Source organism: Micropterus salmoides, unplaced genomic scaffold, assembly GCF_014851395.1.
Source record: "Micropterus salmoides isolate LMB-PRFRI ecotype aquatic unplaced genomic scaffold, ASM1485139v1 Ms_hic_scaffold_9, whole genome shotgun sequence".
NCBI classification, from domain to species: Eukaryota; Metazoa; Chordata; class Actinopteri; order Centrarchiformes; family Centrarchidae; genus Micropterus; species Micropterus salmoides.
Genome location: NW_024044681.1, coordinates 23,153,563 through 23,179,787, shown reverse-complemented (window position 1 = coordinate 23,179,787; position 26,225 = coordinate 23,153,563). Strand labels below are relative to the sequence as shown.

The window sequence follows — 26,225 nt, the reverse complement described above, 5'->3', positions numbered from 1 at the left end:
AAACTGTGTCTACTTATGTTGTGCAACTTATGACCATGAAAGCGACAAACAAACCAAAATTATTTATAACGTTCCTTACTAACATTTGGGATGAGGCCTAGAGTGAAAGAGAATCTTTACTGATTTGAAAGTCTTCTGGATGCTCTGTTGTGTTTTTTTACTGGAAAGTGAGCAACTATGACTGCTTTCTATGTTAAAGTTCTCCAAGCTCCTAAGTATGACAAAGCTGTTCTGATTTTTTTGATGATTTAATGTGACATATTCACAAGTGTGTTGATGGTGATTTTCAGCCACTTGCTACATGTGGCAATTTGTCACTAATGAAGTTTAAGCCCTGATGCCTATTGCACAACTGTAATGCAGGGGCGGAGCTGCTTCTTCCTCCGTATCCCCTCCTCCATCTGAAGGCATTAAACAGCAACCCAAAATCTTCAATACCTTCTCACCACCTGCGAAGAGAGACATAACTTTGGCTGAACACCGTGTGTGAACGCTGTTTTGGTTTCGTCAACTTGCTATTTTCAGACCTCAAGGAAAGAGTGTCTATATTGGATCTCTGCTTCATGCGCTCCCGCAGGGTATACAAGGTAAAGAACCACTCATACAACAGTTGCATGACGCTACATTGGACCCAGCATGAACATAGTACTGCAACGTGTAATTCCTAACTTTGTAGTATCTGTACCCCAGGGTAGATTGTTACCAGATTACACACACCAGCTAGAACGCAGTGGGGAAAAGCGTTTTCGTGCGTAAAGTGGAGTGAATGCGTGAATCCATGGAAGTGAACGCACCTTCGCTGTAAACCACATGTTTTCCTCGGACCCCATTTTAAATACTTCATAGTAAGTGCTGCCGTTTCCTGCAGCATGCCTGTAGTGTGGATGCGGCTTCTAAAGCCGAAGAAATATCATCACAACCTTTTCTTTTTCATGCAACTTGCACCTCAGCTATGCACAACAATATGTATAGTCTGTGACTATGATCATGTAATATGAGAGAGGTGATTCCTGGAGTGTGGTGAGACTGGCTTTGACCGTCAGGAGCTGCAGTGTACTGCCAAAAGAGGACTGGAGTGAAAGTAGCAAGTGGCCACACAGTAGACGAAGACATCTAGAGCAAATAGCAAGTCAGAAGTGGAAAAAGTACTCACCACAGTAAACTAACAGTACCATTAAGGAAAAAATCAATCATTTAAGAAAGTGTGAAGAATTCCCATTCAGGGTTAAATTATTGTACTCCCAACTTATATCAAAGTAAAATTGTTGCATATTTTAAAACCTAACAATTCAACATTTCAATGTCCAATGTTTTGCAGGTAAAACAATAATATAAAGTAAGCCTGAAATGTAGTTGAGCAAAAGTATGACAGATTACACAGTAATAGAGTCAGTATGCTACACTTTCCTCTTCAGGGAAAGTGGACAGGTCAAGCCTACTATATCCTTTTCATGTTTCAGTAAAACATACACCAAGAACAGTGTAAATCATCATAGTGTTCGAAAGATAGAAAGCCTGCAGTGATCCAGTTTGATGGATAGTTTGATGGAGGTGTGATGCAACCTTATGACTCTCACCCAAGTTTGGCGTTTTAAAAAACACAGCTAGAAAAAAACATAGTGTCAGCCTGTTAACATTGTTCTGTGAAAGCAAAATCTTTGTAACAAAAAGACATAAATTATTGCTAAATTAACAACTGACTGTGTTTTTATATCCCACATTTGACCATAAGAATGACCTGGTAACGGGAGTTGACCTTTTTAGATCTTGCAGCAGCAGTTCAGCCAGTTTGAGTCAGTCTAACTTTAGCTGGTCTGAAAGTGGGTCACTCTCAGGCAAGACTGCCGGACCTATACAAACCAAACACACTGAAGGGGTGTGTGTGGAAGCTTTCCAGGTTCACTGAGACTCTGGAGATGGCTTCAGCATGCGAGGGCTTCGTGTTTCCTCTCTGCTGCACCTCCTTGCTGAATGATTGGTGGCCTGTATGCTTAGTAATACCATCAGAAACTTTCTCTGAGCAGCGTGTAGCTTTTGTTTGCCCACACTCGGTTAAGATGACACAAGTTGCTGTTGGTGTTTTTGTGACTTTGAATTGTCATTGTCGAACCAGTGTGGGAAACGTACTCTACTGTAGCTGTGGTAAATAGATTGCAGTGTTTGCAAAACATGGATCAGCTAGGGGCTTATTACGATGTTGGGTATTGATGATACACACACAATGTGTATTTATGCTCACGGAAGTGATTAATCACCGGAATCATGGCCGCGTGGCACACCTTTGTTGGCTATTATGCATTGTTTTTGTTGAATGAGACAAATAAACACCACAAATCATACTATTGTGTCCATAAATCATGACTGGAAGAGAAACAGATTGAGATTCTGAGAATTAACATTTGTTTTCAGTGACTTGTATTTAGCTTTTGAACTGTCAAATGTACTGTGTTCTTATGTACACAATAAAATATACACATACATTTGTTATTAGTCTTGTTTTACAGTAACAAAAATGTGAATGGAATCAGGTATAGAAGTAAAACAGTTATAAATCTTTATTTTTAACTTTCAAATAATATGTTAATATTGGTATAAATTTTAGCGATTGCTGACTGTTGGTCTGCTAAAAGTATAAGTAAATAATCATCAGACTCCACTGTTAACAGATATATGTATATGTCAGTAAATGTTGATTTCTTTCATGCACTTGTAGGTCCCCACATTGTTTACTTAAAAAATTAAGAGCCTTCAGTGGTTTAGCATCAAAAAAATCAATCTATTACTGTAAAAGAACTGACTGGAGGTAAAGAGTCAATCTTTTGTTTCCTAAAATATGTGAAAATATATGTGAGGACGATGAGAGGTGGACTGTTGTCCGTTCAGACAACTGGAGTGCACGTCTGGTTCCTGGCAGTCTAACCGCAAACAGACATTGTTAATATCCCCGCGCATGTTTAGTTCAAGGTGAACGCCCAGTGGGGCGCTCTTAAAACAGCCGACATCACGCGCGGTCAAACAGCAACACGTGAGCACTTTGCTTACATGTGCAGACCAAAAGATGCAATGTGTCTAAGTTGGGTAATTAAGACCACACCTTTATTGCAACTTATCAGAGATTGGTGATGGACGCGGTTCATTGGGGAATTATGGTTTTAGTATAGTGATGTGTACCTAGCAGAGTTGGGTGGTGTCATTTGAAAAGAATGATGTATGGGATGGGAACCGATGGGAATTGTCAACAAGCAGCAGTCAACACTCCACTGTTGCATGCCGTTCTTTCTCCTCAGTCAATCCGTCACAAGCAGGGATTCCACTCAGTTAGCTGGACATTCATACTGACTGTGTGTGTGTGTGTGTGTGTGTGTATCTGACCAGTTGCTTTTAGCAGAATGAAATGACTCCAAACGAGTAACAACATAATGCAGTACAAGTCAATGAGAGAGACAGAAGAGCAGCCAGAGAAACAAAGCTGCTTGTGTGCACCCTACTGTCTGTATGGTTACACCTCAAGATTCTTTTCATTTTGATAATCTCACTGACTATCATTCCTAAACCAGTGCAATGTAGTGCTGTTATGACAGAAGTACAAAACATTGTCTCAACTGACTATTTTCTTGCCATGTCCTTTGCTATCAAGACTACGTCAAGAAGAATTATTTGACAGTGCAACAAGAGTTAATTAATAATATTGACATGGCTTCCTCAAGCATGGTCACAGACATTGGTCTTCTTTCATTGGCTCTGAAGGACCACAGCCCCTTTTTTGTTCATCCAGTCCCTCCCACTGATGGGCACTGTCTTTTCTCATGTGCTGCCAGAATCAGTTTTCAACTTGCAGCGAGTCGTGTCTGTGTGTGTATTCTAAGAAAAGAGGGGGCCTTGCTCTCTAAAGCCTGAATTTTGCAAGGTTTTTGTAACTTTAACCACTTTTGAAACTTTTGGTATTTATTCCTTGGCTCCCAGTGTGTCTTTAAAATTTTATTGATCACTTTTAAAGCTCTTCATGGCCTCTCGCCTTGTTATATTTCTGACCTTTTAGTCCCATACGCACCAGCATGTACCTTGAGATCCTCGGGCAGAGGTCTGTTGTGACTGAAAACTAAAGGGCCCTGAGGCTCTGAAACAGCCTGCCCGAGGAAATCAGGTCGGCGAGTCAGTGAACTCTTTTAAGTCCCTTCTTAAAACATACTTTTATAGGAGAGCCTTTCCTGATCTTATTTGACTTTATTTTATCCCTTTTATTTTATTCTATTTTACTTATTTTATATGTATCTTAAACATGTATTTTGGTCTTTTCAATGTTTTCTTGCTTGTATTGTTGTCTTTTGGGTATTGTATTGTTGTCGTTGCACCTTGTAACTGTATTTGAAAAGTGCTCTACAAATAAAGATTATTATTATTATTATTATTATAATGCTGGGCAAATAATCATTCCATTACAGTGAATTCAAACAAAGCATGCACGTATGAATGTATGTACCTGCATGCATAGGTTATACCAGTGTAAAGGCTTGTCTGGATGCAGCCACCAGTTACAACCACATGTTAGAGTCTGCTGAGGTACTTTTTGGGGGGATTTGTACTGAGGTAAAGCTTTAAAGGTTACTATGACTGTTTGCGTCTATGTTTATGTACAGGTGCTGGTCATATAATTAGAATATCATCAAAAAGTTGATTTATTTCAGTAATTCCATTCAAAAAGTGCAACTTGTATAATATATACATTCATTCTGCACAGACTGATATATTTCAAGTGTTCATTCCTTTTAATTTTGATGATTATAACTGACAACTAATGAAAACCCCCAAATCAGTATCTCAGAAAATTAGAATATTATGAAAAGGTTCAATACTGAAGACACCTGGTGCCACACTCTAATCAGCTAATTAACTCAAAACACCTGCAAAGGCCTTTAAATGGTCTCTCAGTCTAGTTCTGCAGGCTACACAATCATGGGGAAGACTGCTGACTTGACAGCTGTCCAAAAGACGACCATTGAAACCTTGCACAAGGAGGGCAAGACACAAAAGGTCATTGTTAAAGAGGCTGGCTGTTCACAGAGCTCTGTGTCCAAGCACATTAATAGAGAGGCGAAGGGAGCAATAGGGATAACCGCACCCTGGAGAGGATTGTGAAACAAAACCCATTCAAAAATGTGGGGGAGATTCACAAAGAGTGGACTACAGCTGGAGTCAGTGCTTCAAGAACCACCACGCACAGACATATGCAAGACATGGTGTCAGCTGTCGCATTCCTTGTGTCAAGCCACTCCTGAACAAGACACAGCGTCAGAAGCGTCTCACCAGGGCTAAAGACAAAAAGGACTGGACTGCTGCTGAGTGGTCCAAAGTTATGTTCTCTGATGAAAGTAAATTTTGCATTTCCTTTGGAAATCAAGGTCCCAGAGTCTGGAGGAAGAGAGGAGAGGCACAGAATCCACGTTGCTTGAAGTCCAGTGTAAAGTTTCCACAGTCTGTGATGGTTTGGGGTGCCATGTCATCTGCTGGTGTTGGTCCAGGAAGTTTTAGAGAACTTCATGCTTCCTGCTGCTGACCAACTTTATGGAGATGCAGATTTCATTTTCCAACAAGACTTGGCACCTGCACACAGTGCCAAAGCTACCAGTACCTGGTTTAAGGACCATGGTATCCCTGTTCTTAATTGGCCAGCAAACTCGCCTGACCTTAACCCTATAGAAAATCTATGGGGTATTGTGAAGAGGAAGATGCGATACGCCAGACCCAACAATGCAGAAGAGCTGAAGGCCACTATCAGAGCAACCAGGGCTCTCATAACACCTGAGCAGTGCCACAGACTGATCGACTCCATGCCACGCCGCATTGCTGCAGTAATTCAGGCAAAAGGAGATCCAATTAGTATTGAGTGCTGTACATGCTCATACTTTTCATGTTCATACTTTTCAGTTGGAAAAACATTTCTAAAAATCCTTTTTTTGTATTGATCTTAAGTAATATTCTAATTTTCGGAGATACTGAATTTGGGATTTTCATTAGTTGTCAGTTTTAATCATTATAACTAAATTAAATAAACATATATCAGTCTGTATTTAATGAATGAATATAATATCCAAGTTTCACTTTTTGAATGGAATTACTGAAATAAATAAACTTTTTGATGATATTCTAATTATATGACCAGCACCTGTACATCCAGAGATACTGCTGTGAAAACACATTTATCAAGGTTTTCACCGTCAGCCAACTACTGCTACATTTTGACCGTGCGTGTGTGGGTGCATGCGTTTGCTGCTTGGAATAGCCAAGCCATGTGATTCCTCCAGATTCTATTTCAGAACGGGCGCCGCCAAATACTCTTTACTCTTCACAGCAACTTGAAGAATATCATGGGCAACTGGACTTGACTGAAGATACTTGAAGATGTTTTGCCCCTTATCCAAAAGGTTTTTTCAGTTCTATTGAAGAAGAACTTCAGAACTTCTTCTGCTGAAGAACAGATGAAGCCTCTTGGATGAGTTGCAAACATCTTTTAAGTATCTATCAAGTCCAGTTGCCCTTGGATAACTATGACCTAGAGAATCTTCACAGACAACTTGAAGAATAGCAAACAAATACATTGCAGGCAATTTATTTCAGAAACATTTTTATTATGTTCTCTCTTTGTTGATCTTTAATCAATAAATCAAATGCTCTGACACAAAACTCTGTGTATCTGTGTCTGTCACAGGCCTGTCATAAACATGGCTAGTCTTTTCATTCAGTTCAAATGAAATGATTGGATAACCTACCTGCGTGCCTACCTGCACGTGCACTCTGCCTGTGCACTCACTGCGCATGAAAATGTGTTTTGGAGGAGTGGCTCTGACAGAAGGAACGGGGTGGGAATTTTTCAGTTGGACATTTTAAGAATCTAGCTGTCTCTTGCTATCTTCTCTAACGTTCCCTACCCGAGCTTTAATCCCTCTATCTGTTAAACCTTCCCGCTCAGATCAGCAGCTGAGGCGCGTCTGTAGCCGGCTTCAAGTACGTACTCTATGTGTTTTCTTATTCTGGGAACAGGTTATTGCCACTTTGACATTGATCTGCAGCATTGACCTTGTGTGCGACATTAACAATGTGCATTTCATCATGCCTCCTGTTTTAAACACAGGTTTGTTTTGAACTGTCAGATTTTCTTCTCCTTTAAGGTGTCACTGTTTGGTCTGATGAACTGTATTGACAGAAGACAGTTTTGACTTGATTGCAGTTGCATAACTTGTGTCCCCTGGTCAGTGAGGGGTCATGTGGTTGAGATAGGCTACTTTCTTCTGTTTTTGTATGCATGCATGTGTGTGTTTGCTTTCATGATTACACTTGGATGTATGAATAGTATTTTCACTCTAAGCTTTTATGAATCAGCTTACCGGATTTCAGAGTAATGTGGCACACAAGCCGTTATAATAATCAGCTACTTATTTATCTGGGCAGAATAATAATAATAATAGAAGCATGGGCTCAGCTTGTCTTACTGCTGCTGGTTTGGTCCAGTAATTTAAAGGATTATCTGTGTAACAGCTGTTTTAATTAAAGTTTTATTAGACGTTTGCCTAAATTTGCTCTATGTTTGCACGTCTTAAGCATGCAGTTAATTTTCTGAAGGTGTGAAATGTACTATTTATATAATGTAAATCCACAAAACACAAACACGACCCCTTTCAGTTTTTATTTAGGATGGATTTTATTGGGGTATTATAATCCCCAACAAGGTAATCAATTATCAAAATAGTTGCTGTTTTCTTTTGATCTACTAATCAATGAATTGACCAGTCATTGTAGCTCTAGTTAAACGGTGCACTGTCACATTGTAGGCTCTGAACAGTGGGCAGTTCCACAATGTATACAATAAGAGCGTCTCCACTTGTGTAAGTCTTTCCACACCATTTATAAAGAGCATCCAGCCTGCTGCTGTCATGCAACACCATTCATGATCAATGAGACTGTGTACACAATAGTGACCCTTACAACACTAAATAGCAGCTGCAAGTGGGAGAGGCTGAATTTAATGTCTTCTGGCTTGTGTTGTAATTTCAGCTTGATTGTTGTGGACAATTTGATGCAACAAGAAGCATAGTTGTTTTATCTGTGGCAGTTTTTAAATGTATATGGGGATTTACATTTTTATAGACTAGACTCAAGTTCAACCACATTATAGAATAATTTTTTTGTATTCAGCATGTTTTATTTTATAAGCTGTTGTGGATATGGATGGTTGCTGGTTGTGGCATACCATACTGTAGGAAGAAAACAGTTCTGTAGGTGTAGTTGGACGGCTTTCTTGGAAAACTGAAACAAGTAACTGCAAATTTAAGCCTTGTTTGTATGCCAGTGTATGTGATCTAATAGGCCAGCTTGGAAAGTTGTATCTGAGCCTGAATGTTTTCTGTAAAGAAAAAAAAGACTACAAGGTTGTCACCTTCGCTCACCCTTATGTGGTATGTTTCCATGAGGTGTGTCTGTTGCACTGTCCACATGACCTTTCTGGGTTTATGTCCTCATGCTAGTGGGTTCTGGAGAAGCCATTAACTGGAAATGGATCACGGTATGTGTGCTCAGTACTTGGGAATGTACATGAGATTTTGGACAGACTATTGACCTTGAGAATCTTCTCGGCAAATGCTTACAAAAGACGTTTCATAGCTGTGGCCTCCAGAGGGTAGAGGTAGTTTCAAACTGCATTGGATGCTCCTTCCTTAGTAGTCCTTAGTAGTAGTTTTGTGAGCACACACCACCATGTATTTTATTCTCTTTCTGTTTACTTATCACAGACAATAATAATGTTTAATATCACAGACAATAATAATTGGATTGTCCTTGTGTACTATATGACCCCAAACAGAGGTGCTGAATAAATAGTCTTGGCAGGTTTTGTTTCTACTGCAATGTGTAGGCATAACACAACGTGATGAGCCTCCACCGCCTGTTTCAAGAAAGTGTTTCTGTGTTGTGAGCTATGATTCTCTTTTGTGTTGAACAGTTTGTTGGCTTTGCCTCCTCTACTGTGATTTGCGTTGTGTTTTGTAGCCACGTATCCAGCAATAAGATTGATTATCCCTATAGGCCCCCTGCTTTTTTGGCTATCAGTCACACGTTGTGGATTTGGGTTGCGTTATGCAACACCCCAGGAAACAGTGTTCTACTTACAGTAGTACAAGTGAATCCCCTTAACCCAGCGTGTAACACTCAACTGCAGTACGACCACTGTTTACTGATGTCATTTTGAATGTGGCCTCCACTAACAAACACAATCTGCTAATGGATCAGTTGATCCATCTTTGGTGTATGTTTGTGTTCAAAATAATACTGAATCAGTTTTGTTCATGTGGCGACGTGTTCATTCAAGAGCCCTTGTTATGTACAGTTTTTACCTACAACTTTACTTAGAGACTATTAGTTGATTGTCTTATGAACATTTCTCCTACAATGACATTTTAGTACGCTAGAGTGTACAGTGTTTGGTATCGTTACTTTTTACTTTACTTTTTAAAAGTTAGTGCCACAATAGGGGGAAAATGGAATTAGTGCCATAATTTTTTTTTTACAACCATGAAAAGCAAGCAGGCTAAATGACGTGTTCTATCTGTCTGTCTATCAATTTCCCCTCTCTGTTTTAGTATTTCGAACAGCGCCCCACCCCCTAATTTAGCCAGACTCATTTCACCATTTCAGAGCACAAACACTCACTTGCTTAGCTGTGGGGCTTACAGTAATGATATGCCCAAATATTTAAACCAAAACATAAAACCACTTGCCAGCATTATGTGCTGTTATCGCTTCCCTGTTGATCTGCCAAAATGACTTTGGACTCCTTAGGATCCGAATTATCTACTGGTTTGAAGAAATTCAACAAATGTCTTTTTGACATTTTGCCAGTTTCCTTTTTTGTGGCTGTGGGAAACAGGTGACATGCACAAAACTGTCACCCCTCAGGCTTCAATGTGTGCCCTGACCTCTCTCTTTTTGAAAAAAATCTGATTTAAAATGCATCCAAACTAGGCAAACAAGTGATTTAGACTAACTAAAACAGGATATAAAAGAATGACAGAACAGATAGAATCAAAATTTTACACAAACTTTATTTACAGGTTTTGAAAGTGATAAAAGAGGTTCTGGATCCAATCAAATATGTGCTTGTCCCAATCTGGTAAGTCCCAGATTCTATTTTGGCAGGATCCAGCACAAATGAAGCCCTGGAATCACCCCAACACTGCTCTAGATCGAGCTAGCTCAGCCTCAGATAATGCCGAAAATAAAAAGTTCTGGACAGATTTTTAAGCACTCAGGAACTCACTGCCCCTCATGTTTTCTTTACTTTTCCTCCCATTAGGGTGTGTGTGACCTCTCCCTCTCTCCCCTGTGACCTCCGAACCCTAGTCGACCTCCTCCCCTCCCTTCCCTTCCCCTCTCCTCCCTGAGGCCAGACTGTGATCCATGGCGCTGAAGAAACTTCTGGGTTTTGGAAAGCAGTTGCTTAGGGTGAAGGTGGTGGACTGTAACACAGAGGAATCCCGTCTGTCCCGATGCCTCAACACTTTTGACCTGGTGGCCCTTGGCGTGGGTAGCACATTGGGCGCGGGTGTCTACATACTATCTGGTGCCGTTGCACGGGAGAATTCAGGTAAGGTAACGTTACTATAAACTATTAAACGATTATTAATTAATGATATCCTGTGAGACTCTAATCCTATGATATCCATTGTCCCACATAGGTCCTGCTATTGTGCTGTCTTTCTTGATAGCAGCCTTAGCCTCAATGTTGGCTGGTCTGTGCTATGCTGAGTTTGGAGCTCGTGTTCCCAAGACAGGCTCAGCTTACCTTTACTCCTATGTGACTGTAGGGGAACTCTGGGCCTTCATCACTGGATGGAACCTCATCCTCTCCTATGTCATTGGTAAACATGCCACATCTCTGCATTTACTACTACGTTGTTTACTTATTGTTGTGTGTGTGGAGACAAAAAAAACAGAATCAGAGGCCAACAGCACCAAAACTGTGACAAAACTGGAAAAAAGTCACAGACACTGCGAAATCTACATCAACTGGTTTTTCTCCATCTCAGGTACCTCCAGTGTGGCCCGTGCATGGAGCGCTACCTTTGACGAATTAATAGGGAAGCACATAGAGCAGTTCTGCAGAGAGTACATGTCCATGAAGGCGCCGGGCGTATTGGCAGAGTACCCTGACATGTTTGCTGTTGTCATCATATTCACCCTCACAGGTAAGAAAACTTATTTCTCCCTTTCTTTCTGTCCCTCTCTCATCTCGCCTGCAAAACAAGTTTCCATTTTCTTTTTCCCTTCTGTGTTTTCTCCATTTTTTAAGGTCTGCTGGCATTCGGAGTCAAAGAGTCAGCGATGGTGAACAAGATTTTTACGTGCATCAATGTCCTAGTCTTGTTGTTCATGGTGGCTTCTGGCCTTGTCAAAGGTACTTTGAAGAACTGGCAGATAGACCCTGAAGAGATCTTTCATGCCAATTATACCAGTAACTCCAGCCTCAAGTAAGAACGTGGACACACTCACTTCTTATATATATTCTCATATCAAACATGTTCCATGAATATATACTTTTGGGTGTCAGTTACTCTTGCTAATCCACAGATGTCACCAACAGATTTTATTGGAATGACTTTGTTCTTTTATTTGGGTGACCTGACCCTTTTAAAAATTACAAATTCATCCAATACAGGTTATTTTCTGATTTAAATTATTATTTTCTTCCCTGTTCAGTCTGACAGACATCCTGCCGACTGCAGAAAGTTTAGGAGTGGGTGGCTTCATGCCGTTTGGTTTCACAGGTGTCCTGTCGGGAGCTGCTACCTGCTTCTATGCCTTTGTCGGATTTGACTGCATCGCTACCACAGGTCAGTGCTGGATGAAACCAGAAAACACTCACTCTTTTGGCCCTGTTCCTCTTGTTCCACTCATATCCCTTCCATTGCCTCATGGGTATGTTTCAGTTATTTTTTGGGGGGGGTGGGGGGGGGCCATTTGAATCTGGATTTGGGACCATTTCAAATCTAAGATTGTCTAAACATCATGGAGTGTTACATAGGAGGGGCACGGTAGAGAGAAGAGATGCTGTTTCATGAGTTTGACTCTGGCCCCTCGGGTTCTCCCACCCCTCTTTTTCCCGAATTCTAATTGGCTAGCGCAAAGTTAACCATGTTTGTACGGGCATGTCTCTCACACATACTCTCAGCCAGCCCAAAGCCAGTATATCTTAAAATATGTGTGTGTGCATGTGTTTTGGCTACCTCAAGTTAAGTTGGTATGAAGCCACTATCCCTTCCCCTTACACACACACACACACACACACACAAGCACACAGACATCCACATAACCGTTACTACTGTTAAGCTTGTAATCAGGACCAATCAGTAGCTGTCACGTCTCATGGCTAGCGGTCTAGGAGAAGGTCCAGACAGTGTTTTACACACTCAATCATCGCGATGTGATTTCAGTGCAGAACAAGACGTGGGTGTTTGCCTGAGGAGCTCTGTTGCATAATCACCTGCAGCTGAATAGTTGGGTGTTTCAGTCTTGTGGGTGCCCAGAGAAAATAAGCTCTTTGTTCAATTTGTTGCAAAATACTATGCAAAATGTTTTTTAAAATACATCTGTTTGCCCAGTTTCCCATGTTTACTGGAATTCTGCCAATACAACCATAAAAGAACAAATGGTGTGTACAATTGCGAAGCTTATATTAAAATGTGAATAGCTAGTTACCAACAAACAGTGGTATAGCAGTTAATGGGCCATGCTAGGATGATGAGGAAAGTAAAAGGGATAGCCTCCTAAATTAACTGTTCCACTCAAACGATTTACAGGGTCTATAAAGTTTAACAAAATGTTATACATTTCACTTATCTGTGACAATGGAAAAAATGTACAATGGTGGCCCAGCTGATCATGACAACTTGTCATTATGTACATTCTAAATGGGGATTGAACATCTAGACTATGTTACATTTAGCTGCTTGAATACAGTATCAGCACCTTGCAGTCAAATTAACAATATACATGTCTAAGTCGATAGTGGTAAACTCTCCTGAATTGATGAAAAGCCAATTCAAGTTTCAGCACCTGGTTAATTATTAATAATTAAAACCTGTACTTTTTTGCCCCTTTATCTGTGTCTGCCCACCATCTATGACCTAGGTGAAGAGGTGAAGAATCCCCAGAGAGCCATCCCAATCGGCATCGTATCCTCGCTTCTCATCTGCTTTGTAGCATACTTTGGCGTTTCTGCTGCCCTCACCCTCATGATGCCATACTACCTGCTGGACAGCTACAGCCCACTGCCGGCAGCTTTTAAATATGTTGGCTGGGGAGGAGCCAAATACGCTGTCGCTGTAGGCTCTCTTTGTGCTCTGTCTGCTAGGTAAGCAGTTAACACACATCTGCACTGGCCATTAGTATTAAATGCATGGTCATGTACTCTAGTTCTCTCAGATACAAATGTGTGTGCATGTGTGCGTGCGTGTGTGTGTGTGTGCGTGCATGCATGCGAGACTATGTGAGTGTATATTTAACTTGAGAAGGCATTTGATCCCTCAACTAAAGCTGCTACTACCATCAGTGTATGTATGTGATTATGCAACTCTAACTCATGTCACCAAAGGACACCACAAGCTGCATTTCTATTAATATTCTATATTTATAATGGTAGTATTATTGTTCATACATACTTTATCTATATGACCATTGCTTTGATAGATTTTTGTAATAGAAGATTATGAATTAGATACATTCTTAATTGAAAAATAAGTGCATAGTATATTTAAGTTCAGGTTAATAGATGTGAACAGGTGTACGCTTTTATATGAAATAATTTACTGCATACCACTATTATTCTAACAATATTATGCACAATATACAGTATATTATGTTGTGTAAATGTATTATATATATATATATATATATATATATATATAAAAATGTTGCTTGTATATGTGAGCTAGTGTCTCTGTTCATGTATGTGTCACAGCATTGTCATGTGTGTAAGTGTGGAGGTTGTTATACAGTGAGGAAAATAAGTATTTGAACACCCTGCTATTTTGCAAGTTCTCCCACTTAGAAATCATGGAGGGGTCTGAAATTGTCATCGTAGGTGCATGTCCACTGTGAGAGACATAATCTAAAAAAAAAAATCCAGAAATCACAATGTATGATTTTTTAACTATTTATTTGTATGACACAGCTGCAAATAAGTATTTGAACACCTGAGAAAATCAATGTTAATATTTGGTCAGTAGCCTTTGTTTGCAATTACAGAGGTCAAACGTTTCCTGTAGTTTTTCCACCAGGTTTGCACACACTGCAGGAGGGATTTTGGCCCACTCCTCCACACAGATCTTCTCTAGATCAGTCTGGTTTCTGGGCTGTCGCTGAGAAACACAGAGTTTGAGCTCCCTCCAAAGATTCTCTATTGGGTTTAGGTCTGGAGACTGGCTAGGCCACGCCAGAACCTTGATATGCTTCTTACAGAGCCACTCCTTGGTTATCCTGGCTGTGTGCTTCGGGTCATTGTCATGTTGGAAGACCCGGCCTCGACCCATCTTCAATGCTCTAACTGAGGGAAGGAGGTTGTTCCCCAAAATCTCGCAGTACATGGCCCCGGTCATCCTCTCCTTAATACAGTGCAGTCGCCCTGTCCCATGTGCAGAAAAACACCCCCAAAGCATGATGCTACCACCCCCATGCTTCACAGTAGGGATGGTGTTCTTGGGATGGTACTCATCATTCTTCTTCCTCCAAACACGGTTAGTGGAATTATGACCAAAAAGTTCTATTTTGGTCTCATCTGACCACATGACTTTCTCCCATGACTCCTCTGGATCATCCAAATGGTCATTGGCAAACTGAAGACGGGCCTTGACATGTGCTGGTTTAAGCAGGGGAACCTCCGTGCCACGCGTGATTTCAAACCATGACGTCTTAGTGTATTACCAACAGTAACCTTGGAAACGGTGGTCCCAGCTCTTTTCAGGTCATTGACCAGCTCCTCCCGTGTAGTTCTGGGCTGATTTCTCACCTTTCTTAGGATCATTGAGACCCCACGAGGTGAGATCTTGCATGGAGCCCCAGTCCGAGGGAGATTGACAGTCATGTTTATCTTCTTCCATTTTCTAATGATTGCTCCAACAGTGGACCTTTTTTCACCAAGCTGCTTGGCAATTTCCCTGTAGCCCTTTCCAGCCTTGTGGAGGTGTACAATTTTGTCTCTAGTGTCTTTGGACAGCTCTTTGGTCTCGGCCATGTTAGTAGTTGGATTCTTACTGGTTGTATGGGGTAGACAGGTGTCTTTATGCAGCTAACGACCTCAAACAGGTGCATCTAATTTAGGATAATAAATGGAGTGGAGGACATTTTGAAGGCAGACTAACAGGTCTTTGAGAGTCAGAATTCTAGCTGATAGACAGGTGTTCAAATACTTATTTGCAGCTGTATCATACAAATAAATAGTTAAAAAATCATACATACAGACCCCTCCATGATTTCTAAGTGGGAGAACTTGCAAAATAGCAGGGTGTTCAAATACTTATTTTCCTCACTGTATATCCTGGTCTTCCCCCCTGGTAGCCTGTTGGGTGCTATGTTCCCTATGCCCCGTGTGATCTGGGCTATGGCAGATGATGGGCTGCTTTTCAAGTTTATGGCCGAGATCAGCCCCCGCACCAAAACACCGCTAATTGCAACCCTCATCTCTGGCATAGTGGCAGGTGAGACACTAACACGCATGCATACATGCTTCAAAACAACATCCATAATCACTGAGGTTTTTTTTTTTTGCTGCCTGGCTGAGCTGTGCCAGGGTTGGTCTGGCCTACCAATTGCAGATTTTGTTTTAACTTTGATTTAAAGAAACCTGCCAGAAATCAGCACTCCAGCATGAGAATTGCTTCACTAACTGTCTATAATACTGTCTTACATGACATGGGGTCTTTGTAGTTGGTTGAGGCAGTCCAGGTTATACTTAGACATACTTCTAACATCGGTCAGTGGCTAGAACTTGACCGAAACTAAACTGCATGCTGAAGTAACCAGAGTTTGACATTAACAGCACATGGATCACCATATTTGCTATATAAGGAGGAGTAAGTTTGCATGTTGGCATCAGAATATACTTGGTCCAGTCTCATACCCCTGCTGCTCTACAGTGCAGCCAGTCTGGTACCCTGTTGCACGCTCTCCTGCCCCAAATCCACAACTCCTATCTTGCCAACCATATTCATCTCCTTTCGCTAATTCTTCCCCTTTCTCCCCAACTGACCTCTTTCAATTCTTCTTTTCCCTGCCCTACACCCACAACTGTCATCCCAATCCGATGTTTTCCTCCCCACGTCACCCCAGTCTCTTGGGTTCCATGTTCCCCCTTCCTCGTATCATCTTTGCCATGGCTCGGGATGGCCTGCTCTTCTCCTTCCTAGCCCGCGTCAGCAAGAGGAAATCCCCCATAACATCCACTGTGACCGCCGGGGTTATGTCTGGTAAGATGAATAGGGAATGTAAAAATAAGGAAGGGATAAGGAAACATGAGGCTGTAGTACACAGCGGTACATTGATCTAAATGATTATATCAGCATCCTAACATGCTCATGCAGATATAATGTTTACCATGTTAATCATGTTAGTTTTGCATGTTAGCTAACTAGCTAACCAGAAAAAAAAAAAAAACAGAAGACCATCTCGAAAACACACTATCGTCCCCTCTATTTTAGGAACAAATGTACAAAGGTATTCTTATGTTTCCAACTGTCTTATCTCTTTCTTTGTCTTTAAAGCTATCATGGCATTTCTTTTTGACCTGAAGGACCTGGTGGACCTGATGTCAATAGGGACTCTGCTGGCCTACACATTAGTGGCTGCCTGTGTCCTGGTGCTCAGGTCAGTGGGGGCACTTAGGCGTATAGAGTTTAACCAGGGACACGGGGTTTGCATCTGTCCATACTTTTTCATGAGTTGTCAAAAGTCCATGCTTGAAGGCGAGGTGGAAATCACACGGGTAAGCAGAGTAATTTTCATGTTGAACTTTGTCCAGCTTGAGGCAGATACACTGGACTGTTTGATCACCTCCTTGCTGCAGATTTTTCTCTTTTTAGCGCCCAGTGAATTTCAGCTCTGCATTAATTTTGAAAGTAGTTTCATACCTCATAAATTTTTTTACTACCAGGCAAATTATGACTGGCTTAAACTGCTGTTGATAAAAATGTGGCTGCAGCCAATGCTACAGTATGATTGACATCAACTCATAAGCAGGTTCATTGTGAACTTGTGTCACTATATGTGTCAGGGGTAGTTGAGTGCAGCGGAAGGAAACAGGAGTGAATCCAAATGCAAACAGGTGAGGGAATTGCAGTCCAACAAAAATCTATTAACCAAGTAAAGTAGGCTTACACTGGGAGCTCAGTGGCGAATGTTCAAACAAAAGGTAACTCCAAACAAAACATAATCCAAAGGGAAGAATCCAAGAACAGGTACAATCCACAAAATAATCCAAAAAAACACAGGGACAGGCCATAACACTCAGCACAGACGAGGACGTCACAAACACTGAACACCACTGAGGACAATATACTGTATACACAGGCAAACGAGCAGGGAGGGAGGCACAGCTGAAACACATCAGGTAATCAACAACAGGAACAAAGCTAGACAAGAACACCAGGCACAGAAGATTACAAAATAAAAAAGGAAGTAAAGTACTCGGGAACACACCAGGACAGATCTACCAAAGTAAATCACAAAACATGGAAAGACTGCAAAATCAGGGCATGTACAGAGACCAGACCAAACAGGAGACAGGACTACACTAAACATGGAGACATAAGACTAAGGACTAAGACACAGACCAAAATAATAAAACATAGATGTACACAGACCAGGAAAAACACTAAACATGAACTAAAGCACAAGACTAAGAACGAAAACGCAGGACTACGAACTAAGATAAGAGACAAGACAGATACTAAGAAACTTAAACATGCGAATGAACAAAAGACTAAATGAAGCTACAAAACCCCAAACATGATAAGATCAAATAAAGCTTTCAGAATACAGAACACAAAACCAAATCCTGACAATATAGGCACCTTATCATTGCTTTACTGCTGTCCTTAGCAACAATTTTAAGTGATGTGACAGAGTAAAGTCACAATGGTAAAATAGCTTAGTGTGTGTATGTTTAATTGTGTCAGGTACCAGCCTGAGCAGCCCAGCTTGGTGTATCAGATGGCCAATACCCAGGAGGAGGTGGAGCTGAGTGATGGCATCAGTGTACCCAGTCTGGGAATGCTGCCTGGTATGGAGGAGAGGTTCAGCTTCACGGCCCTCTTGTTCCCACACAACCCTGAGCCATCCACACTATCTGGTTTCGCCGTCAACATCTGTGCCTCTGTCATGGGTAGGTGATAGGCCCACCTTAAGACAGTGAAGAAATACAATAAATAGAAATAAAATGGGTGAGTGATTGTCTTAGTGCTAGGGTAAAGAAACGGACAATCTTAATTTGCTTTGAATCCAGAGACCTTAGAGTTAAAGGAAAACTTTAAAAAAACCTTTTTTTGTATATTTTAACCTGGACCCTATTTTCCCATGTTTTGGGGTTAAAGTGACAAATGGGGAAAACAACTTTGTATTGAGAGAGAGAGAGTGCTGCAGCTGGCAGCCACAAAACTGTCTGGAATATCTTGTGGAGGATCTGTGTTCATCCCTCCTTAGAGTTTCACAGACTTGGCAAGGAGCACTGAAGCTGTTCTGTAGGCTCGTAGTGGCCTGAATCCATACACTTCATGTTGTTTTTTTTCTTTTATATGTAACCCATCTTTATGTACTTCTGCAGGGGCGTTGATTCTGGTGTTCAGTGTACTGGCAGTGCAGGGAGGCGCTGCTATGTGGAACATCATAGCCCTTAGTGTCATCTTCATGGTGTGTCTCATCCTCACTTTTATCATCTGGAGACAGCCTGAGAGCAAGACAAAACTTTCCTTCAAGGTTTGATTCCAGAAACTCAATCTATGTAGGATAGTAAAGATTAACAGCAGTAATTTTGGAGTAGTCTGTGTTTTTCAACACTACCTCTGGCCTTTACACTTAACACAGGATGCCTCATTTCCTCTCTATGATTTTTGGCTCTAGGTTCCACTGCTACCCTTCATTCCAGTGATCAGCATGTTTGTCAATGTTTACCTGATGATGCAGCTGGACAGAGGCACTTGGATACGATTTTCTATATGGATGGCTATAGGTAGGTTGTCTCCATTTCTGTCATAATTGTCTTTCCAGGAGTTTGACACCTTTCACTTTGGCGTCTCTGACTAAAGGATGCTTGTTTCTCATGCTCATACACTTCACTGCAGATTTGCAGACTTATTACACACAACTGGCACTTCGCTTGCATTAGCAGCTTGAAATAGGCAGTCTAAAGAGACTGTTCAGTCAGCCATAGTATGTCATAATTTTGTGGTAGCACAGTTGCAGGCAGGAAATGTTGAAACGTACATCCGGCAAATAATCTGACTTTGAGTTTTGAGTAAGTAATAAGTAAACTATTGTGATTTTTTAAAAGGTTTACAATAGTTTCTTGTAACTTAAAGCTGATTCTCAAATATCAGAGGTTGGACTTTCTTACTATACTGTATGTTATGGTTATGGACAGATTGGACCCAAATGCAACGCTCAAGATTAATGGGTTTTATTAGGGGAAAGAAGGGGTTGAGGGACTGGAGTAGAGGGAGAGGTGGATGCCGGGGAAACCCAGGCACTGGGGAACCGAGGAGACTCAGACCAGAGAGCCGGGGGACACTGGGGGCCGAGGAAGAGAGAAGGCACGGGAGAACTGGGAGGATGCCGTGGGGGTAGTCCTAGGGGAGAGGGCAGGTGAGCGAGCCCAGCTGACTTGACAGAGGACGAGGGTGAGTGAACCTGTGGAGAGACAGAAAGACAAACAGGGTTAGTGACTCAGGGAAAACCAAGAACAGGGTAACAGAGATCACGCGGGTTTTGCAAGCGTTCAAGTGATCAAGTGGCACCGGATTTGGAGCAACGACGATCAAGCAGCAAGGGAGTGGAGAAGTAGAAGTACTGTCAGAGATGAGGCTGATTGCTGGCAGGTGCGGCAGGCAGAGGAGGTGGCTGACAAGGTGCAGGTGCGGATCGTTGGCTGGGCTCAGGAGCGGAGGGAGAGAGCGAGAGAGCACACACGGGGGAGGAGACACAGGGAGGCAGGCAGAGAACAGAGAAAAAAACAGGGAAAAAACAGAATCACAGACAAAAAAAAGGAGAAATAACCAGGACACGCACATTCAACCGGGCTGCCACCACAACATCTTTTCATGTGACAACACTGAAGAAATCATACTTTGCTACAATGTAAAGTTGTGAGTGTACAGCTTGTATTACAGTGTAAATTTGCTGTCCCCTCAAAATAACACATCACACAGCCATTAATGTCTAAACCTCTGGTAACAAAACAAAAATATTCACTCAATGTTATACCGCCACCCACTGGTAACAGCAAGTAAGCTGTTTCTGACAAAAATCTTTTAATTTACATGCCATTTTCACAGCTTGGTCCACACATCACCCACTGCTGAACAACATATAATTAGCGGGTGCGCCACCCAGTGGACACAGAAAGTGATGTTTAAAAACTTCGTGACCAATCTACAATTGTCGCAACAATTCAGGGTGCGTCTCCCGACCTCCAGCCGCTGTGGCGCAGCCACGTCACGGTCCCATCATGCCTTCCAAATGAATCGCACTTTTGACGGCCTAAATGTCCCCAAAAAATAACCAAACTTTACACACATGTCAGGCGTGGCGAACAAATACGTGGACAAATGGCTCTATAGTGCCACCTACAAAATTGGACAAAATTTGCCCCCGCACCATGTTCAACATACAGGCACAAAATTTTGTGGGGATATGTATCATATCCAGACACACAAAAAAGCCTCAAGAACCCATACCTTAAACGCAACATGAAGTCAGCCATTTTGAATTGAATGTGCAATTTTAACCCATTTTTCACCTTTTACAGGGTGCGTACTTAACAAACTCCTCTGATGGACTTCAAATTTCTACTGTGCCTTCTAAAGGCATTGACGATGAAAAGTTGTGCTATCTGTGAGTTTTTCTCAATGGGCGTGTCCATGGCGTGGCAACCAAAATAGATGATTTGCCATGAAACAGGAAGTTGTTATAACTTCAGTGTACATGCTCACATCTGCACCAAACTTAAATGTAGGATGACAGTCTTGCCCTGAACACATCCATATGCCAACAAACACTCAATGTCATAGCACCACCTGCTGGCAACAGGAAGTGTCAGGTTTCACTGACACTTCCTTTGCCACACCTGCTTCAAAACAGTCTCAGACGAGCCTTAAGACATTGATGATGCTATGTTGTGAATCTTGCGAGTTTTTGGATAACGGCTTGTCGTTGGCGTGGCGTCAAAGTTCTATGCTTCACCATGACACAGGAAGTTGTTGTAACTTCGCTGTACATGCTCATATCTCTACCGAATTTAACACATTTAATAAGGGCCATGCCCTGAACACGTCTGCAGGTCAAAATTCAGTCAACCTCATAGCGCCACCTGCTGGCATCAGGAAGTGTCCCTTCAATGATGCAGCCCCCGTGCACTGAATCACCAAGATGCACTAAACTTTTATGGTAAATGTATCATCCACAGATGCACAAACAAGCCTCTTGGAGCCATACCTGAAAACAGACAGGAAGGCAGCTATTTTGATTTGAATGTACAATATATATATAATACGATGAAAGGTTGTGCTATCTGATCTGTGAGTTTTCATCGATGTGCATGTCCGTGGTGTGGCATCAAACATCAACGGTTCGCCATAAAAAAGGAAGTTATTATAACTTCAGTGTACATGCTCAGATTTGTACCAAACCTTACATGGTTGATAACAGTCCTGTCCTAAACAAATCTACATGAAAATGTTAACTCAATTTCATAGCGCCACCCGCTGGTAACAGCAAGTAAGCTGTTTCTGACAAAAATCATTTGATTTATATGGTATTTTCAATGTTCCACACTTCACCTACTGCTGAACAACATATAATTAGCGAGTGTTGTCTAGCGCCACCCAGGGGACAGAGGAAGTGACATTTAAGTACTTTGTGACCGGTCCAAAACAATTCAGGGCGCATCTCGCGACCTCCTGCCAAATACAAGTTTGACAAAAAAGCCAACTAAATTGGTAGGTATAACTCAAGGTAGCTTCCTGTCTGCTGCCATGAGCTGACACAACAGACTGGGGGTTTTAAAAAAAAATCCAAAACATAATTTAATTTCAGTGAATATATTACACAAACAATGATGTTGGGTTTTGCTCTGCTTTTTCAGGTTTAGTTATCTACTTCTGCTATGGCATTCATCACAGCACTGAGGCTGCTATGGCCCGCTCGTCTCCAGACACAGAGATGAACGGCTTTAAGCGTGACCACAATTCGGAGGCCATATCACCAGAAAAGGAGGCCTTCCTGCACTATGGGATCAATGCAAGGGAAGAGGATGATGGAGATTTGTAGTAAGCAGTAGAACATGCAGCATACAGTATTTTATAGAGTATTTTTCACTGGACAATTTCCAGTCCCTTAATGGCAGTACTCCCTGGGTACTGGGTAGAACAACATAATTTCTGAAGCCATAATTGAACTGCTCGTTATCACTTGGCTGTTTGAGGGGTAGGGCTCATGTTGGGGACACGAAACATGTCACTGTTTCAGGGAGGTTCAGAGATACTGGGAGACCATATTTGTTTCTGTTCATGATGGGCCGACCATATTTGTTTGTCTTTATGGTGGGCCGTAGTTACTACTTTTGAAGAGTGTCTGGGTTACGTTGCTGGCAGTAGAACTATGTGCACATGTGGTATCGGCTTTTATCTCAGTGCCAGAAAGTTCAATAGTTATACATTTTTTTGTCTTTTTTATGTTTAAACATAATAACTACTCTATATATCTACATAATTTTGAAAATCCGATAACACAGTATTAAATACAGATTGGTACCAATAGCTACATTCGCTTAAACCAACCAACTTTTATGTAGCTGATGTTGAAATGCTGCTTTAACAGTCCTCCCTGACAAGTGAGTGCTTACAGCAGAAATACTCTGCAACACACTTGGCTTGTCAATGATATAATTACCCTTGTTCACTAACAGAAATCCTCTTTGACAGTTCCTTACTCACAGATAGAGAGATTCCAAGAAAATTAATGCAGAAAGCCTACCAGGAATGTGTTAGTCAAACCATGTGATAGTAATAGTTTGTTAACAGATGCCTGATTTTACATCCTCTTCACAATAATAATGGTAGTTGTATAGATACAATCTTATTTGGCATATTTAACACCGTTGGTAAATATATTAAATCTAATATTTGAATCCTGATACATGTTGAACATCAGGTGAAGATGCTGCCAGTTGCTGTATGTTAGTTAATGTCATGTATTGTGGATTTTCACAGTGTGGGCTGTTTTCTCTTTTTACATCTGTAGCTTGGAACATTTAGTTTGATCATGTGAAGCTTCCCTACACGGACATTTATGTCCATCATTTTTTTTGTTGTCATTAAAATATCTAATGATTTTAGATAAATTTTCTCTTTTCATATACAGAGTACCCTGACAATTTGGGATTGCAGTCCCATTACATTGTCAGACATGTAAACTAAAAATCAATGCAGCAGAACCAGAGATATTTTATTTGACTTAAGCATTCTTCTTCCCTGTCAAATCCTGGCACTTGCATTTTTCCACAATGCAATGCAACTATTGACTGTTTAATTGGAGTTTTGGGTGTGTTATGCTAGGGCAACTAATGTAGCCTCGAGCTGCTACTATGAAGCAGAGATGAGGAGTAGGCTACAGAGGTCTGGTAAGCTTACTATATTTCTAACTTATACCCCCCTTTTTTTTTTTTTTTTCAAACTCTAAAAAGTCTTCAGCTGACTCAAATGACTTTTTATACAGTAGTACTCACCTGTACAGACCAGGCTTTGGTGTGTAATCGGTGTAGTTCCCTTATAACAAAAGGTTTTCAATGCAGACCTATGTACATTCATTGGGGTTTTGGGAGTCCTTTACAACAAAGTAGGCGGAGAAACGTGTAATCAAGATTGTGTGTATATAGATATTGTTTATATTTCTTGCAGTAAATTATTTGTAAATTGGAGAAATATTATGTTGCCCTGTTTGTGTCTAGCATTGTGTTCCTTATATTGTGTTTACGTTGTCAGTGCAACTGAAACTTAATCCTCAGGGTTGGCAAAATCACTGCCATGACCTTCATTTGTCATGTCTTCAACCATGCCTTATTAACAAAAAGTGATAAAAGTCATAAAACTAGAAATATGGGACACTGGCATCACTGAGGCAGAAACAGTTTCATTGGGGTCATAGTGGACTGACAGTAATGCAGTCTTTCACAGTAAAAGTATGATATTAATCTGTGTGATTGATCATGTTACTACTACTAAGTATAATTTTTATCAACATGACTTTTCCAGGGGTTTTGGTAATTTGTTAGTAACCAAGTTGAATTGTTACACTAAGCAGCAATTATACTTAAATTCAGCAATATCTACTTGTTTGATCATTCTTTATAAACACATTCACAAACTTGCAGTTTCACTGATCAGTCAACGCACATGAAAAATCTCATTGCCCATAATTGTATTTGTTTCAAAGAAATGTATCTATGCACAGTATAGAAATATAACAACAATTCAAAAGATCTATGTTATATTGTTGTCAATTATTTTTTTTTTATTCTTCATGAAAGGTATATTTGATTTTCTGTTGAATCAATACAAAGGGATTCATGTGAATTTGAAAATCTATCTTCTGGCATATTAAGTACTTGTTATTCCTTCATGTCATGCCAAACCTCAGCGTTTACTTCTGCAATAAAATACTGAAATACTATGTATGTACACATATAAATAGATTTAAAAATTGCTTCTTTCTTTCTCCTTTGATGCTGCTATATACTCACCTTACCTTGGCTTTTGATGTTTCAAATCCATCACCACTGTTGATGACCAGCTGCTTCATGTTTATGTAATTTTGCTGTTATCACATCACTTCCTCAGAACTTTTCTTTCTGTGGCATTTTGCTTACCTTTTTCTTGGTTGGCTTAAAAACTATGTGTAAATGTTGACAAAGCACAAGAACACTGTCACTCATCATCAATGATTTCTCCTTTTGTTATTCATCACTGTGATTCAGTTTCACCTTAGTCAACTGAAGACGAGCATCGTTTTCCTCTTGCTGTGGTTACGCAGAAAAGTACACCTTTTTAAGAACATGACTTCATTGTCCTGTCCATGTGGTTGTTAACTAAATGTGCAATTGTATGAGCATGAACGCTCATCCTTGGCTTTGCAAAAATGCAAGGTCCAGTTGCTGGCTTTTTATGGAGCTTTCAACTGCAGCTCACTTCTTCAACAGATTAAGTTTGCTCAGTTGTCATGAAAATGGTGGTTGTGGTCAGTGTATTGATAGACTAGGAAGTTGTATTTGCCACACTCTATTTACTGTAGCTTAGGTGATGACAACAGAGCTATTTCAATGGCAACTGAAATAACTGTATCCGTTCAGGAAGATCGTGAGATGAGGCTGAAAGCACCAGAAGAAGTTAGTAAGTGAGCTCAAAGTTTAAGATTTTGTAGTGTGAGTGTATTCAGATGCACAGTGGGCTACTGTGTTTTATACACCTGTAACTATATAGGCTGCAATAGGCCTGCACAAAAGGGCCTCCGGGTTTCTGTTAAAATGAAACTGATGAAAGACTGATATTGGACTTCTTTGTCACATATTTCACATTAAAAGTCAGTGTGTGGAATTTAAAATCTCATTACTTTGGTGCCATCTGCTGGTAGAATAAGAACCGATCCGAACCAGAATCAGAATCAGCTTTTATTGCCAGGTATGTGTATACAAACAACTAATTTGACTCTGGATTGTACATTGCTCACAATGTACTTACTTATACAATAATACAATAATAAAATCAGACAGAATAAAATCAGACCCAGGGACATTGATGACGATGGGCTGAAAAAATTATATAATGTATAAAAAACATATAAATAGTCATACAGAAACTTTTAATACCAGTGTCAACATTTAGGCTAAATTGTAGACATTCACTACTGGTTAAAAATCCCTA

The 26,225-nt window shown here is 40.8% G+C and overlaps 1 protein-coding gene across 4 annotated transcripts; it reads left to right on the top strand.

Annotated features, from left to right (window-relative positions):
- The first annotated feature begins 397 nt into the window (after positions 1–397).
- On the top strand, positions 398–25,898 carry slc7a1a (solute carrier family 7 member 1a). Of its 4 annotated transcripts, none has more exons than XM_038708494.1 (13): positions 398–587; positions 10,343–10,633; positions 10,725–10,907; positions 11,076–11,234; positions 11,339–11,516; positions 11,746–11,879; positions 13,177–13,399; positions 15,601–15,740; positions 16,803–16,905; positions 18,216–18,421; positions 18,860–19,011; positions 19,156–19,264; positions 22,394–22,578. In XM_038708494.1, the coding sequence occupies exons 2-13, from the start codon at positions 10,447–10,449 to the stop codon at positions 22,576–22,578; spliced, it is 1,959 nt and encodes a 652-aa protein (XP_038564422.1). In that variant the 5' UTR covers positions 398–587; positions 10,343–10,446. The 4 variants fall into 4 exon arrangements, with proteins under 4 accessions (XP_038564422.1, XP_038564426.1, XP_038564423.1 ...); XM_038708498.1 differs by lacking the exon at positions 15,601–15,740 and adding an exon at positions 16,372–16,508 and having other exon boundaries at positions 399–587; positions 22,394–25,898; XM_038708495.1 differs by lacking the exon at positions 398–587 and adding an exon at positions 6,880–7,002.
- The last annotated feature ends 327 nt before the right edge of the window (positions 25,899–26,225 follow it).